Raw genomic sequence first — 13516 nt, forward strand, 5'->3', positions numbered from 1 at the left:
CACAGAATCCACCATACATAAAGAATGAGAAAATAGTTCTGAAGGCTAAATAGCACTAACCAGCTATAGAGACTTTCAATGAAAGACTTTACTGCAAAAATGTTGAGGACTTTAATGAGACCCATGAAACGATGGAATAAACAGCAAATAAAATACAAAGGGTCTAAGAGTAGAAATAAAAAAAATATAAGCAGACATGACAAAACTAAATAATTTGGTAGGTGAAATGAAAAACTCACTGAAGAATCTCAGCAACAAAGTAACAATAATGCAGGACAAAACAGTGAGCTCCAAGATGAGGTGCAGAAAACCTCCTGACAACAGAACATGGAGAAAACCCTCAAAATAAATGAACAACAGACAAGAGAACTTTGGGATGAATTCAAGAGGAACACTATCAGCATCATTGGGATCATAGACCCAGGAAGGCTATTGCAATGAAAAGGCTTTAGTCAAAGAAGTCATCACCAAAAGATATAGCTGTTGTCAGCTTATTGGCCCAGTTCCACAGACCTAGTAGTCTCATATGAGATGTAAGCCAAGTCAACCAAATTCACAAGAACAATTGTCTTTCTGCCAAAAATTCTTGGGTGTCCTAGAGAAGGGGACAGGCCCAACTTCACTGTTTCACAGCTAATCTCTACAGATATCAAATTGACAAAACCATTTTTGGTACAATGGTTTTAATGCTAAAAATTCTAATATCTTCTTGTGGTGGGGTGGGTAGCCTTTCCTCCTTCAACCCCTCATACTCTTGGAAGTCTCAGCAACTACAACCTTTGCCCTGTAAACTCATAGGTCTATTTCAGAATGTTCAACTAGAAACAAAGAGCTTAATAAACTCTCAACTAATGACCCTAATGTATAACAATATCTGCAAATTTTCTTTTGGTGAGGTGTGTTTTCGTTAATTCCATTAGCCACTTATTTGTAATAAGGAATTATAAAAAATATCTTGTAGATGTTTAGGTGGCAGACATTGGAGGTGGGGCAGAAAACAGGGACAGTGGTGGAAGGAATGTTACACTGGTGGTGGTAATGGTGTTGGAACAATGAATGCCAGGAACAAATGTATTATTAACAACTATGTAAGCCAATGTCTAAATAAAGTGATTTATACAAAGAAAAGGAATCATAACAGATATTTCAAGGGTAGATGCACCCAGATTCAAGAAGCTCAGTGGGCTATCAGCTAAAAGAGACTCAAATAAAAGATCCTAATCAGAATGATGAAAGCCAAGAATAGAGAAAGACTACTAAAAGCAGCAATATCAGAATTATATAAATTGCATACAAAGAAGCATCAGTAAGATTTACAGCAGATTTATCAAACAAGATCCTCTGGCCTAAAGACAATGATGGGATACAGTAAAAACACTCAATAAAACGAATATATCACCAAGAATATTTTAACCAGACAGACTCCTCTTCAGATTCAGGAACTTCACACTCAAAACATTTTCTACAAAAAAAACTAAAAGGTTTATACAAAATTTCTGAAGAAATATGGCATAAAACTCCATGACAATAATATCATTCAATGTCAACTGTCCAAATGAACCAATTAAGAGGCAGAATGGTTAAAAACTTGAAAAGTGGAATCAAAACTTCTGCTTTCTACAAAAAACCCATTCTCTTGTGGGCAAACACAGACTCAAAGTAAAAGATTAGAAGACAATTGTCCAAGAAAACAACCCCCACAAAGAGGATGGGGTGGTCATATTAAGTATCAGACAACACAAATACAGGATTTAAGTATATATATATATATATGAATAATTTACACCCCTAAACATAAATGTACCTAACAAGGGACCATCAAAATACTTAAAACAATTGCTAGTAGAGCATTAACAGGCAAATCAATAGCTGTTAGAGATTACAATATTGCACTGTGACAAGATATAACAACTAGACTAAATAAACCACAAAAGAAAATACTGGATTAAAAAAAAAGAAATGGAAGAGACAGTCTTAGTAGATATAAATAGTACTCCATCTCCCAAAAGTGAAATACATATTCTTCTTTAGTGCACATGGGAAAATCTCTACATGCTGATCCACAAAACATATGTCTGTAAACTCAAGAGCATATCAATCATATTAACTATCTTCTCAGATTTTTTCAAATATTGATACTCTGAAAATAGAAATTAATCACAGAAATGGAGATATAACTCAAAAACTTAGAAATTACAAAGATCAGTACTTAATATTCAGGGGGTCAGAGAGAAAATCTGAGAGGAAACCAAAAGACTTAGGAAATTAAAATCATTAAGACACAGAGATATAGTAAAAGCAGTCATATCGAAGGAAGAATTCACCAGGAAGAAAGAAAGGGTCCACATAAATAATATAACTGTACAGCTAAAGAACATTCTAACAAAAGGAGCTCAATTCAGGAATGAGAAAGCAAATACAAAAACTTTGAGCAAAAAGTAATGATCTGGGATTAAAAAATTCAAAAGATTAATGAGATCATTAGCTGGTTCTTTGAAAAAAATAAACAAGATCGATAAAACACTAATAAATCACAAAAAAAGAAAAAAATTAGCTGAATTAAAAATGAAAAGGGAGACATCACAACTGATATGTGGGAGATTCAAAGGATCATCACAAAATGACTTTCAAAATCTGTACCACAAAGTGAGATAACTTAGAAGAAACAGATAAACTGTGGTACTCTTCTAACCTGCCAAGAAGATAAGAACACTTATAAAGGCCTATTACTATCAAGGATAACCAAATGGTAATCAAAAGTCTCCATAAAAACAAACAAAACACTGGGGCCGGTGAGGTAGCGCTAGAGGTAAGGTGTCTGCCTTGCAAGCGCTAGCCAAGGAAGGACCGCGGTTTGATTCCCCGGTCTCCAGCTTCCCATATGGTCCCCCCAAGCCAGGGGCAATTTATGTGCGCTTAGCCAGAATCTAACGGGTGTGGCCCAAAAAACAAAACAAAACAAAAACAAACTACAGTCCCAACAAACTTGTTACTTTTTATTTTTTAAAAACCTAGTTTATCAAACTTTCAAGAAGCGCTACAACCAACTTTTTTCAGAAAGCTGAAGAAACAAGCAGTTTCTATAAAGAAGTCATTATGCTGATAGTTAAAGCAGACCGAGACATCCCAAAAAAGGTCAATTATAGACCTTGATGAACATAGATGCTAGGATCCTCAAGAAAATATAATCCAATCATTCATAAAAAATTTATTCTATAAACTGATGAAATTTATCCCTGGAATATAAGGATAGGTTAAAATGTACATGTCTATGAATCAATATAAGAAAAGAGAAGAATCATATGATCATAACAATAGATGTAGAGAAAGCCTTAGACAAGACCCAACATCCATTCATGACTAAAAACTCTCAATAAACTGAGAACTGGAGAAACTTTCCTCAACATAGTCAAAGGCACTTACTATAAGTCCACATCAAAAGTTATACTCAATAAGGGGAAAACTAAAGACCTTTATCTAAGAAAAGATTGCCCACTCTCACCACTACTATCCAGTAGAGTATTAGAAGTTCTTAACATGAGAATTAGGCAAAAAAGATATTAAGGAGATCCAGAAAGGAAAGGAAAAATTTAAGCTATCACCACTGTGATAACATGATAATATATCCAGAAAACCTGAAGACTAAAAAAAAAGCTCACAGTAAGAATAGTCAAGTGGTGGGCTATAAAATTAACACACAAAAGTCCATGGCTTTCCTATATGAAAATAATGAAATGGTCTGCAATACTGTCACAGAAAAGTTATTATCCTATCTACTGTGCAGGACACCCGCACCTAAAATTAGTGTGATCTCCAGTTGAAAACTGGAGAAATGCAAATACTTAACAACACTATCAAGCCTTGGGCCAACAGTGGAAAGCTGAAGTCAATGTCAGCAAGTGACTTCTAACATATGACAATCACAGCATCCTTTTACCCCCCACTCACAGTGAACACTACCACAAAAGAGCATGTGCAGCATGTCTAGTGCTGCTCCCAAGTGTGAGCAAACAGCAATGTAGGGAAGAGGCCACAACAATGAAAAAGTATAATGAAAAAGAAAAGAGCAATATTAAAAAATAAACAATCTTGTTCACTTGTGCCTCAAAAAATTAAGTACCTAACAAATGGCATATCTCAGTGGGTAAAAGATCTGTACCAAGAAAACTATAAAAACACTTCTTCCAGAAATAAAAGAAGGCACAAGAAAATGGAAATACATCTCCTACCCATGGATTGGGAAGACTAATATAGACAAAATGGCAGTACTCCTCAAAGCATTATACATATTCAATGCAATCCCTATAAAGATATCCATGACATTTTTCTAAGAAGTAGATCAAATACTCCTGAACTTCATATGGAACAATTACAACACCTTTTTCTCCAAACTGCCAAAACAATCCTCAATAAAATGAAGATGGAAAGCATAACTCTCCAGTTTACTACAAAGTGGTAGTAGTAATGAAAACTGCATGATACCAGAATAATGACAGACCCTCAGATTAATGGAAAACAACAGAAAATTAAGAGACAGACTTTCAGGTATATTGGTCAGTTAATCTTTGATAAAGGAGATAAAAAATGAAGTAAATCATGGAAAGACTGCAGCAAGTGAGTTGGGAAAACTTGTCAGCCACATACACAATAATAAATTCAGATTTCTTTCTAATAAATAAAAAATTTTTGACACAAAAGTCAAAATAGATTAATGATCTCAATAGCAGATCTAAATATCTATAAATATCTATAAAATTAACACACAAAACTCCATGGCTTTCCTATATGAAAATAATGAAATGGTCTGCAATACTGTCACAGAAAAGCTATTATCCTATCTACTGTGCAGGACACCCTCACCTAAAATTAGTGTGATCTCCAGTTTTCAACCGGAGAAATGCAAATACTTAACAACACTATCAAGCCTTGGGCCAACAGTGGAGAGCTGAAGGTTCATAAAGGAAAACATTGGCAGAGTTCTTCATGACATTATAGGCATCTTTAAGCAGACTACCATTGACCAAGTAAAGCAAAGATAAATGAGACTCATTAAGAAGCTTCTGCACCTCAAATGAAATGATGACCAGAATATAAAGACAGCCCACATATTGGGAAAACTTATTTGCTTACTACTCATAGATAAAAGATTAATATATAAAATATATTAAGCACTTAGTAACACACAAGAAACACTCAACTCCTTAAATAAATGGAGATACAAACAGAAACTTCCTCAAAGAAATACAAATGGCCTAAAATACATGTTTTAAAATGCCCTATATCAATAATTACCTAATCAATAATTATCAATAATCACACATTGAAACAATAAAGAAATATCACCTCACACCAAAGACTGGCAATTATCAAAAATAACAACCAAAAACCAGTGTTGGCAAGGAAACGGTAAAGAAGGGGATACTCATTCCCTGCTGAAATGTCAATTGGTTCAAGCTTTTGAAAAACACTATGATTATTTCTCAAAAAAATAGGAATGAGCTTCAATATGAACCAACAATCCCACTCCTTGGACAAACTCCAAAAGCCCAACATTACAAATGCAGAAACAAACATATGCACCTTTGAAGAAATGAGTAACGTAGAGAGTACAGATTTAGGATTCAGAAGGACTTGAGTTAGAATCCTCATTTACAGATGAGAAAAACTGAGCCTCAAGGATGTAAATTCTCTGGTCAAGCCACATCTGGCAAAGCATCATGGTTGGGGGCTTGAAGTGAAAACATTCCGATGTGGAGGAGGAAGAGGAGGATGAGAGATGGAACTGGAATCCAGTAGGCCTTCAGAGCTACCAGCAAGCCCTGCTGCGAATCTCCCTTGATAAAGTTCAGCTCTGCCGGGGACCCTGTGCTCCCACCCTGCTCTGCATATCCTCATGTACAACATACTTCAGCAGCTGCAAGCAGAGCTGTGCCTGGCTCCCACCCCTGCCCTGCCCCTGGAGCTCCTCTTCCTTGGTGAAGAGAATTTCTTCCTGTCCTCCACCATCAGCTGGCTGTATTCTCATGGAGCAGGACAGGATGATGAAAAAGACCTAGCCATTCCAGAACCCAGTGGTTCCCCCAATGCCCCATCAGCCTGATCTGGTCTTGGTGCTAAGCTCCCCATATCTGGGTCTCAGGTATGAATAATTTCTTTCTGAACATTGACACATCCATGATGGAGAGGAGCCTGCCCTGGCCCCACCCAAGTCTCTGTATAACCTCTTCTGTACCCCAGGTTCATGGGAGTAGAACGAACTTGATCACATCATGAAAATCTATCACTTTCCACTATCTAATCAGAATCTCGCAAGTAGGCCCACTGGGAAATCTTCCCTCAACGTGGATGGCTGACCAAAATTTTGATAGTGAAATGTGATATTCCTCAAGCTTAGGAAATATGAACCTCCCACTATTCAATTAGTGAGTAGGCTCACTAAGAAGTCTTCCCTCAGTGTGGATGACTGAACAAGATTTCTTATAGTGAAGGTGATTTTCCTCATGCTTAGTAACATTTATTTGGCCTAAATATGAATCTCCCTTCTGCTGTTTTAAGTATGAATATAGCTGAACATTTATTTTACTTCCTAACATAAGGATTTTTTACAGGCAAATATAGCTTTAAATTTCTCTTTACCTGGAAAACTCAACACCAAAGACACTTAAGAACAACTTCTATTCCTCTTAGTCTTTAAAATGCCATTGCAGTTTTTAACAGAAAGAAATGTTCTGCTTTTGGGACATTTCTAAAAGACTTTGAGTACTTGCTAACTAGTTTTTTACCTCAGAATTAACATCAAAAAGGTTTGAACAGAATATAACATTGGGCTGTTGAAGTTTTACCAGGTATAGATTTGCATCCCTTTGTCTCCTTTATTTGCCCCTCTTCCCTCAGAAATAGGAAGTTTGATAGAAACACTCAGCTCCATCCTAAATCCCCTAATTTATATCAGAGACTAGCCAGATAGTCTGCTTTGAGATGGTTAAAATTAACCTTCTCTTTTTAACTCTGGACTTTACTTGAAACGTATCTATTCATCAGGTCTGCATACCTACTGATAAAGCTTCTGTTAACAAGAAAGATATTTGTACTTGGCATAGAAACAAATGTGAGCATTCTTTTCATACCATAGAAAAAACTGACAACAAAATTCCCTATTTATACCCCTGATTTTTCAAATTAAAGATCAGAACACCTTGCTCTCCCACATCACTTTGTGTGGTCTCTCATTTCTTCATATTTCGCTGTTCATACACCCACTTTCTTGGAGAACTTCAAAGAAATTCTCTAACATAACTGGACCAAAGCTAGCTGAAGCAGAAATCATTCTGGGCTCCTAAGACTCAAATGGGGGGTGGGGGGCGAGGAGGTATTTTTTGCTCATCTCAGTTGGAGCCCAGGAGGCAACTCTGTATGTGTGTAAGGGGATGCAAGGAGCCCCAAAGCACTGACTGTGAACTATGTGGCTTCCCGTGTGTGTGTGTGTGTGTGTGTGTGTGTGTGTGTGTGTGTGTGTGTGTGTGTCTGTGTCTGTGTGTATGTGTGCGTGCGTGTGTGTGTCTGGTTACTGCCACCTTCTGTGAAGGTTGGCTTTTCTTGAATTAATTTATCTCCTCCAAATGCCTTAAAGAGACTCTTCTGCTCACCGGTTGCTTGGTTCTTTCTCCTGTAGGGAGAAAGACCACTGGACAACTGGGACCCACAGGAAGATAAAGCTGATCTGTCAAGGATGCCCAGCAGGGCCTTTCCACCTCCCTGGAAGTAGACTGGGGAGGGCTGGCATCCTCCCCCATCCCTGGGCTGAATCACACATCCTTGACAGTGAATAAAGATGATTATTTTTGAAGGCCCAACCAACATCAGCTACATATATAGCCTCTTAAATCAGGACTTCAGAGACAGAATGTTAAGGATGCTCAGAGAACTCAAAGAAACCATGAAACAGAAAACCATCAAGATACAAGAGGATATGAGAATAGAAATGAGAAAACATCAAACAGAAATATTAGGACTGAAAAACTTGGTAGGTAAAATGAAAAACTTACTGGATGCCCCATTAGCAGAGTTAACAGCTGTGGAAAACAGGATTAGAGAGCTGAAAAACAAGCTTAATAACACTTCCATTCAACAGAAGTTGGAAAAGAGATTTTAAACGAATGGAAGATAGAGAATAATCCTACTAACTGGATGGAACTAGAGTATATCATGCTGAGTAAAGTCAAACAGAAGGGGGACACATACAGAATAATATCTCTAATATGTAGATATAAAAGATTATAGAGTAAAACAATAAAATTGGCCAAAGAACTAATCTATAAAACTAAGCTCACCATCATGGGAGAGGTTGGGATAGGGGAAGATTGAGAAAGGAATTATGAAACAATGTGGGGCTAAGTAGATACTCTAAAGGTGTGATATTGATAATGAGGTCAGATCAATATCTCATATCATGCAAATATAATTTTTAATGGATTGAAGATAGATCCAAAACAATAAGTGAAAACACAGCCTTTCCATCACTCTATGTTACTGTATCAGTGGTATCATTTGTGATACAATACTATAGGTAATGAAACAAAAGCAAAAATAAGTAAAGGCATCAAATTAAATAAACAAATGGATCAATTAAATAGCTTCTATACAGAAAAAGAAAACAAAAACATCCCCAGACATGTCCTTCAAAATTTGGGATTGCTAAAAATAAATAAGGATCTAAAGAGAGGCAGAGAGGATAGCTCCAAGTGTACATTTTATATGTAAATTCCTGAGTTGAACCTTCTGTATATCACAGTCCATAGAACACTGCTGGGTGTTATCCCAGTGGCAAAAGCACTGTTGGAATAGAGCAGCATTAAAGTGCTACCTCGAGCAGGAAACTGTCAGGGTCATACCACAAGACTATATCTCTGGCCTAGCCACCAGACCTCCAAGACTGCAAGGTAGGTTCATCCCCATCAAAAATAGTAAAGAGAAATGAAAATTCAGATGATCAAGAGGCATATAAATAATGCTCATTATACTGAGTCAAATGGAGAGGGGTAGACTGAATAATCTCACTCATTTTTTAGATATAAGAAAGTTAAAAGAAAGTATGGTAATACTAGCCAGAGAAATATATAGATGAGGGCCATGAGAATTAGTCTATGGTAGGAAGCTTGCCACAAAAAGCAGTGAGTACAGTTAGAGAAGGGTCCACTATGACAATGATAGTTGGAACTTATTACTTTGGACAAAACTGGATTATATATTTATAACTGGTTGTATATTTTATATATATAAAACATATGTATATATGTATATATGTTTTATATATATACAACAATATGGATAGAAGTGGACAGATAGTGTATATATACATATATATGGATAGAATGTTAAGTACTAAGTCAAAGGAAAAAGAAAAATTGAAGTATATAGGAAATATAAAAAAACAAAGCAAAGGAAGAAACCAAAGTACAATAAAGTAAACCCTTGGATCATTCCTGCTGAACTGTGGTTGCCCAGATGAATGGTGGGAACAAAGGGATAGAAAATGCTGGTGAACCACAGTGGAGAGTTATTGTTTGAAGATAGATAGTGTTGTAGCATAGCTTAAAGAGTGAATGTGAATGTATAATCATAAAATATGTAGTGTTCCTAATAAACCTATATCAATATACAAATGAATTGCTTAACTGCTATGAGTAACCTATTTTCATTCCATAAAATTTTAGCCATGATTAATATTAATGAGTATCCTTTTAGAGTCGACTAATATAACCATCCACAAGCTTGTGATTTAAATTTTAAGTGATTTTCATTAATATAATAATAATCTATAAAATTATTATGGATTTAATTTGGTTTAAATAAAAGATAATCAAATGCACACAAACAGAAATTAAGATATCTGAAACTAAAATTTGTCTTTACTATAGACCAGGAATCCTACACACATCTTTGCATTTAATTTTTACAATAATTTCCAAATGAAAAAAGTAAACATCAACATGTGGTTTGTTTTGATTTGGTTAATTTTGGACTATACCCAGAGATTTGATCTTGAGGGGACTACTTTAGTGCTGGGATAACTCCCTAGTCATACTATGGTATGCTGTGTAGAGGACTGAACCTGGAGCTCCTGCATGTAAAGCTATAAAATTATAGCTCTTTGAACTATCTCCTGAGTCACAATACTCAAGTTTTACTTGATTAGTGTTACTCAGTTTTGCCAGCCTCAAGTCCTATCCATGTACCTTGAATTTTCAGGGTCTATTCTTTATCAGTTAATCATTATATATTGTATTTCAAGCTAGAAATTAAATGAAAAAGAAATCCATTTGGTAATCTACTTGAAGAATATGTGTATTTAAGGGTAAGATTGCTAAATTCTAGTCAGGACAGCAATAATCTATTTCAATCAAATGTGTTTAATTAAATCAGCTTGAGAGAGAGAGAGAAAGAGAGACAGAGAGAGAGAAAGAGAGAGAAGGAGAATATATCCTAATAGTTGGCAGTAAGTTTGGTGTCTGTTTTCTTACTTTTTTATTATATAAGCCTGGGGGCAAAGAGTTAAAACTTAGACTTTTAAAAAGAACTTACATCAATAAACCATCATGCTGACAAATTAAATGATAGTAACCTCACTTAACAGCTGACAACCTAGCAGGGGGGCTGTTAAGAGGTGCACTAGGGCAGACTGATATGTTTAATTGGCAGCCATATCTAAAAACTTGCAGAGGAATTGATGTTGAATGAATCACTTATTTCTCAACAATATTCAGCGGTTTGAATGCATCAATGCAATCAAAGGTTCTTAATGTTGTTCTATTTATTGTTGAAATCAACCAAAAAAGTGATTACTTTCATTTTATTTTCTAAAACTATAATGCTTTCACTGATAATCATCAATAAAAATGCTACAGAGAAATGATTTCTTACCAAATTTTCCCATATTTCAAACTGGAAGGTACTAGAAGGAGATAGTGTCGTGAGGAATAAATCTAGAAGGAAATAAGAGAATGACATATACATATAAAAAAGTAATATATAAAATAGTTACTGATATTGTACTTAAACACATTAAAGCAATATTTTATTGGCTCTGAAACCAATCAAAGAAAAGAAAGCAGATGGTCCTCAATTAGTAGAAGTAAAGTGTATTTAGAGCATTCATCAATCCTTCAAAAAATCTTAATTTTTAAGAAAATTACATACACTAAACTTTTTAATCTAAGATATTTGCTTTTTAATTGCACAGATTTACTGATAAGACTATATTTTTCAAAGTGATGTATGGTCATGATTTGAGCAATAGTAGAGCAAGCAGGGGTATTCCCCTTACACATGGTCAACCGAGTTCTACCCATGGCATCCCACAAATTATCAGAGCATTTTTAGGAGAAAGTCCTATGTACTGCACCCGGAATAATCCTTGAGCAACACCAAATGTGGCTCAAAAACCTAAATAAATAAATAATCATAATTCTGTATTAATTCCTGTCTCTAAAAGCAACACTTACTCAGCATTTCATTATTATATTGAGTTTTAACAAGCAAGCATTTTATATTTAAAAAATTTTTTTTTGTTTTGGTCTCTGGGCCACACTGCAAGACACCACACCTGGTGGTGCTTGGGTTTACTCCTGGCTTTGTACTCAGAAATCGCACCTGGCTCGGGGACCATATGGGATGCTGGGAATTGATCCTGGGTTGGTCTAGGTCAGGCACGTGCATGGCAAATGCTCTACCACTGTGCTATCTCTCTGATCCCTATATTTCAAATTTTTAATAGCAATGCTGCCTTTAAAAACAAGGTAAAGGAATGGTACAAGGTTGAGGCATGTCTCTTGCATGGGTTTGACCACTGGTTGATCCCCAGCACCATATGGTCACCTGAGCATCACTGAGTGCTATACTAGAGGTCCCTGAGGACGACTGTGAGTAGTTCTGGAAGCCACTCAAACATGGTCAACACACCAATGGTTCCTTAGGTCCTTATACCACAGCCTGGCTGTAGAAAGGTCAAAGGGCTGAGTACATCCTCTACATGAAGAAGCACTGGGTTCTATACAGCATGATCTTCCCCACAAATAGCAATCCAGAAGCAGAGTTAGGAATAGTTCCCACTTCCCACACGCCCTCAGGACACTAAACCATAAGAGAGCAGCAACAAGATCACAAAAGGATAAAAATTAATTCATTTATGGCAGCTACATAAAAATATTCATAATTTATTTTCAGAGAAATCTTTATCAAGATGAAAATGAGATATCTCCCTTTCCATGACCCCCATACTTTGGTGGGCCCATGCAAACGATAATTGCCGCTCTAACATTGTTTGTACAGTACTCCTTTGACTCTAAGTCTTTAAGAAACTACTAGTAAAAATATCTGGAACTGCAAAAAAAAAAAAGGTTTACATTAGTGTTAACATATATGCTTTTAGTTAAACTAGCATTCTGGGGGATAAAGGAGGAAGAAAGGGATATATGCTTGGGAACAGGGATGAAGGGAGGACAACACTGGGAGTGATGGATATTCCCCTGATTCAATGTTAATATGTACCTAAAATACTACTGTGAAAGATATGTAAGTCCTTATGATCAGAAAAAATTGTGTTTTATTTAGAAATGTTGTTTGACTTACATGTATTATTATATTATATTAATTATATGCTATGTTATGTTACTATATTATGTTATGTCAGTTTACCTCAATATGTTAATCAATTTTGTCTCTTGAATAAATTCTTACAATAAAAAAAAAGAAAATGAGATATCTCACACAAGAATGGCACATACATATCAAAAAAAAAAAAACACTGGGAATAATCTGTGTTAGTGAGAATGTGGTGAAAAAGAAACACATCCACTACTATGGGTATGTTACTTGGTTCAACCCAATGGAAAACAGTATGGAGGTTTCTCTGAAAAGTACTAAATAGCTGCCATTTTGAGACTTAGCAATCCCACTTTTTGATATCTACCACCAGGACACAAAAATAGTTATTCAAAAGGAAGTGCATACCAATATCCATTACAGCACAAAGACTAGGAGATGGAATCAAACTAGGTGTCCAACAATTTAAGTGAATAGTGCAAGTATAGTATAATACATACATACACACACACAAGGGAATACTACACACATGCAAAGAATGATGAAATCATTCAAGTGATTGAAACTTGGACAGAACTGAAGGGTTGTATGTTAAGTAAACTGATTCAGATAATCAGCTTACATTAGTAATTAGAAATCTAAATAATTTTTTTCACTACTATAATTAGTTGAACTCAAAACACCTAACTAAATAACTGTTCTTTATACCAAAGCATCAAATATTATAGATTTTATTTTAATCACAATAATAATGTTCTGTCTATGGGCACAGATATGTAATATTATATGAATATAATGTTTTGTGCAGTCAAACATAAACTCTCCAAACAGGAGTGTGTGTGAAAATTTATTTAGAAAAGCTCACATATACTATCACTCAGTTTTGTGTATGCCATAGGCAGACTGATCATACTGA

The 13516-nt window shown here is 35.6% G+C and overlaps 1 protein-coding gene and 1 pseudogene across 1 annotated transcript in view; one reads left to right on the forward strand and one right to left on the reverse strand.

Moving 5' to 3' along the window:
* The window catches only part of ITFG1 (integrin alpha FG-GAP repeat containing 1), a 231289-nt gene that overhangs the window by 139644 nt on the left and 78129 nt on the right, over positions 1 to 13516 (reverse strand). Inside the window, exon 7 of the mRNA XM_049786249.1 lies at positions 10921 to 10982. Within this exon, the coding sequence (XP_049642206.1) occupies positions 10921 to 10982 (62 nt within the window). The remainder of the gene's footprint in view (positions 1 to 10920; positions 10983 to 13516) is intronic.
* On the forward strand, positions 25 to 6353 carry LOC126027503 (SERTA domain-containing protein 3-like; annotated as a pseudogene).

This window comes from Suncus etruscus, chromosome 14, assembly GCF_024139225.1.
Source record: "Suncus etruscus isolate mSunEtr1 chromosome 14, mSunEtr1.pri.cur, whole genome shotgun sequence".
Lineage (NCBI taxonomy): Eukaryota > Metazoa > Chordata > Mammalia > Eulipotyphla > Soricidae > Suncus > Suncus etruscus.